The 3,676-nt window shown below is 42.7% G+C and overlaps 1 protein-coding gene across 1 annotated transcript in view; it reads right to left on the minus strand.

The window, feature by feature from the left end:
• Positions 1 to 3,444, minus strand: part of LOC112074299 (solute carrier organic anion transporter family member 2A1-like) — a 32,155-nt gene extending 28,711 nt beyond the window's left edge. The window contains exon 1 of the mRNA XM_070440462.1: positions 3,354 to 3,444. Coding sequence (XP_070296563.1) covers positions 3,354 to 3,444 — 91 coding nt within the window. The remainder of the gene's footprint in view (positions 1 to 3,353) is intronic.
• Positions 3,445 to 3,676: the final 232 nt, after the last annotated feature.

The raw sequence follows: 3,676 nt of genomic DNA on the forward strand, positions 1-3,676 counted from the left end.
CCAAATTACCGTACAACAGACCATGTATTCACCCTACACACCCTAATTGACAACCAAAACAAACCAAAACAAAGGCAAATCTTCTCATGCTTTGTTGATTTCAAAAAAAGCTCTTCGACTTCAATTTGCATGAGGGTCTGCTATACAAAATGATGGAAAAGTGGTGTTGGGGCGGAAAAAACATACGACATTATAAAATCCATGTACCCAAAACAACAAGTGGTGAACGGTTAAAATTGCAAAAAACACACACATGTCTTTGCACACAGGTCGGGGGTGAGACAGGGATGCAGCTTTAAGCCCCACCCTCTTCAACATATATAATCAACGAATTGGCTGAGGGCATTAGAATACAGTCTGCAGCACCTGGCCTTCACCTACTAGAATCCGAAGTCAATGTCTACTGTTTGCTGATGATCTGTTGCTTCTGTCACCAAACCAAGGAGGGCCTACAGCAGCAACCTAGATCTTCTTGCACAGATTCTGTCAGACTGGGCCCTGACAGGTAAATCTTCAATAAGACCAAAAATAATTGGTTGTTCCAAAAAAGGTCCAGTCGCCCAGGACCCACAAATTCCATCTAGACACCGTTGCCCTAGAGCCACACAAAAAAAACGTTATACATACCTCGGCCCTAAACCTCAGCACCACATGTAACGTCACAAAAAGCTGATGAAACGATCTGAGAACAAAAAGTGCAAGAAGGCATTCTATGCCATCAAAAAAGGAACATAAAAATTTCAAACATACCAATTTCAGGATCTGGCTAAAAATACTTGAATCAGTCATAGAGGGCCATTGCCCTTTATGGTTGTGAGGTCTGGGTCCGCTCACCAACCAAGATTTGCAACCAAAATGGCGAAAAACACCAAATTGAAGAGAAAAATAGAAACTCCTATTTTCACTCTATGTCTAGCAACGCCCTTTCTCGTTACAAGCCCTAATTATGCAGAATTCTGCAAAAAATATCCCTTTCGTGTACAACGTAGAACCCACCAAATAATGCATTTGCAGAGCAGAATTAGGCCGATACCCACTATAATCAAAATCCAGAAAGAGCCGTTATTAAATTCTACAACCACCTAAAAGGAAGCGATGCCCAAACCTTCCATTAACAAAGCAATCACCTACAGAAGAGATGAACCTGGAGAAGAGTCCCCTTAAGGCAAAAGCTGGTTCCTGGGCTCTGTTTCACCAAACACACCCCACAGAGCCCCAGGACATACAGCACAATTAGACCAACCAAAATCATGAGAAACAAAAAAGATAATTTTACTCGACACAACTGGAAAGAATTAACAAACAAACAGAGCAACTAGAATTGTCTATTTGGACCCTAAACAGAGAGTACACAGTGGCAGAATTTACCTGACCACTGTGACTGACCCATACTTAAGGATAAGGCTAGTTGACTATGTTCAGACTCAGTAAGGCATAGCCTTGCTCTTGAGAAAGCCGCCGTAGGCAGACAATGGCTCTCAAAAGAAGACAGGCTATTGCTCAGCTGCCTCACAAAAATAGGTGGAAACTAAGAGCTGCACTTCTCTAACCTCTGCCCAATGTATTGACCATAGTTAGAGCACATATTTTCCTCTCAGATCACACAGATCACAAAGATATTCGGAAAACAAATCCAATTTTGAGTAAGACTCCTAATCTACTGGGTGGAAATTCCACAGTGTGCCAGCACAGCAGCAGATTTGTGACCCTGTTTGTCACAATAGAAAAGCGGCTCCAACGCAGTGAATGAACGAAAACACCATTGTAAATACCCAAGCCCATATTATTGTTGTATTTATTTTAACTTGTGTGCTTTAAACCATTTATAAATTGCTAAACACTGTATATACTATTATATGACATTGTAATGTCTTTATTGCTTGAAACTCTCTGTATGTGTAATGTTTTACTGTAATTTATTTTATTGTTTATTTCACTTTTGTATATTATCTACCCACTTGCTTTGGCAATGTTAAACATGTTTCCCATGCCAATAAAAGCCCCTTGGAATTGCAATGAATTGTAACTTGATATTGAATTGAGAGAATCTCAATATATACAGGTACACCCCCGGACAGGACACTACAGTCGAGTGCCAAAAAAGTTTGAGAAGAGCACAACATATAAATTTTCACAAAGTTTTGCTGCTTCAGTGTCTTTAATATTGTGCCGTAATGTTTACTATGGAATACATTGAAGTATAATTACAAGACAAGTTTTCATATTTCTGTCAAGATGGCTTTTTTATTGACCAAAGTGGTAACTATGAAGTTGATAGCAAATGAGTCGAATAAATTTGCAGTGTTGACGCCGCTTCTTTGCAAGACCCTGCAAATCGCTTCTGGCAATGCTGGTCTAATTACTTCTGGGCCACATCCTGACTGAGGCAGCCCATTTTTGGCTCATTAATCAACTGCTTGGAGTTTGTCAAGAATTGTGGCGTTTTTTGTTTGTCACCCGCCTTTGAGAGATTGACCAAAGTTCTCAATGGGTATTTAATAGCGTCTGGGAGGTTTCCTGGCCATGGGACCCGCAAAATCGATGTATTGTTCTCCCGAGCCACGTGAGTTATCACTTCTTGCCCCAATTAGGTCATTTCCACATCGCACAATCGCATGAAACCAATAGTAAGTCACCCTACACACCCATATTGACAACGCGACAGAATCTATATCCGTCTTCACAAACAAAGCGTCCTATCACAACTGTGGCGTCTCATGCTTGTTATTTCAAAAAACCTTACTACTGCTATGAGTTGGCAGATGAGAGATGCGTGTCTCTCTGCCGTAAGTGACAAATTGGAGTGAAAGTGGGGTGTGTGAGCCGGGTGATCATATTATTCCCAATACGGCATGTGTCTATTAAAGGCAAAATTCTGCAGATGGTCCAGCCAAATCCAACCTTGCGAGACTTGATACACGGATGCAAAAACTCCACAACATGAAATTTGTGCGTGCAGCGAAATAGAGCTGTACATAGTTGCACCAATGGCACAATCACAGGTCTTCACATCACGAAAGTGGTCGTGGGGATCGGCGTCCGAAGCCGTGTTTTGTCTTTCTCTGCGAGGAGAACAAGCTGTTTTTAACAGGAAGACCCCAGCAGAAACAATCGATATAGGGACTCATCCAAGAAAGGCATTATATTACTATAGGGCACCCACGTCTCCCTATACAGCTGCCATCCCTCCTGTATCCCTTATCTGCAGAATAATCAGTCTGTCAACCTGATGTTTTTACCATTCAAACAGATATAGCAATGAGGCACTTTCTGACTGAGCCCACTTGTCCTTGTAGCAACCTAGGCCAGCGTCCACCCCTACTAGAATCCAATATTCTTCACAAAATGTTTACTGGTGCGGTCTGCTCGATCTAGATCTCTGGTGTGGCGTGTTCGTGCAGCATCCGACACAACGGTCAGACAGCCCGCACTGCTGCCAGGCATGTCCTGTCACATAGAGTGCGCTATAGCCTTCGCACAGATGTTCCTGTGCGAGTACCTGGCTGCCGACAGTGAGAATCTGTCCCCAGATCAAAGGACCAACTAGAATATGGTGCAGACGTTTCCGGAGAACAAAAAGGGGTCCAGTCCTCCCGCGCGGCGTGTAACTCGAGAACATAATTTCCATTCTTAGTAGCCAGCGCGGCCCTGAGCCTTTCCCTCTACAGAAGCTACC

This window comes from Salvelinus sp. IW2-2015, unplaced genomic scaffold (assembly GCF_002910315.2).
Source record: "Salvelinus sp. IW2-2015 unplaced genomic scaffold, ASM291031v2 Un_scaffold2566, whole genome shotgun sequence".
NCBI lineage: Eukaryota > Metazoa > Chordata > Actinopteri > Salmoniformes > Salmonidae > Salvelinus > Salvelinus sp. IW2-2015.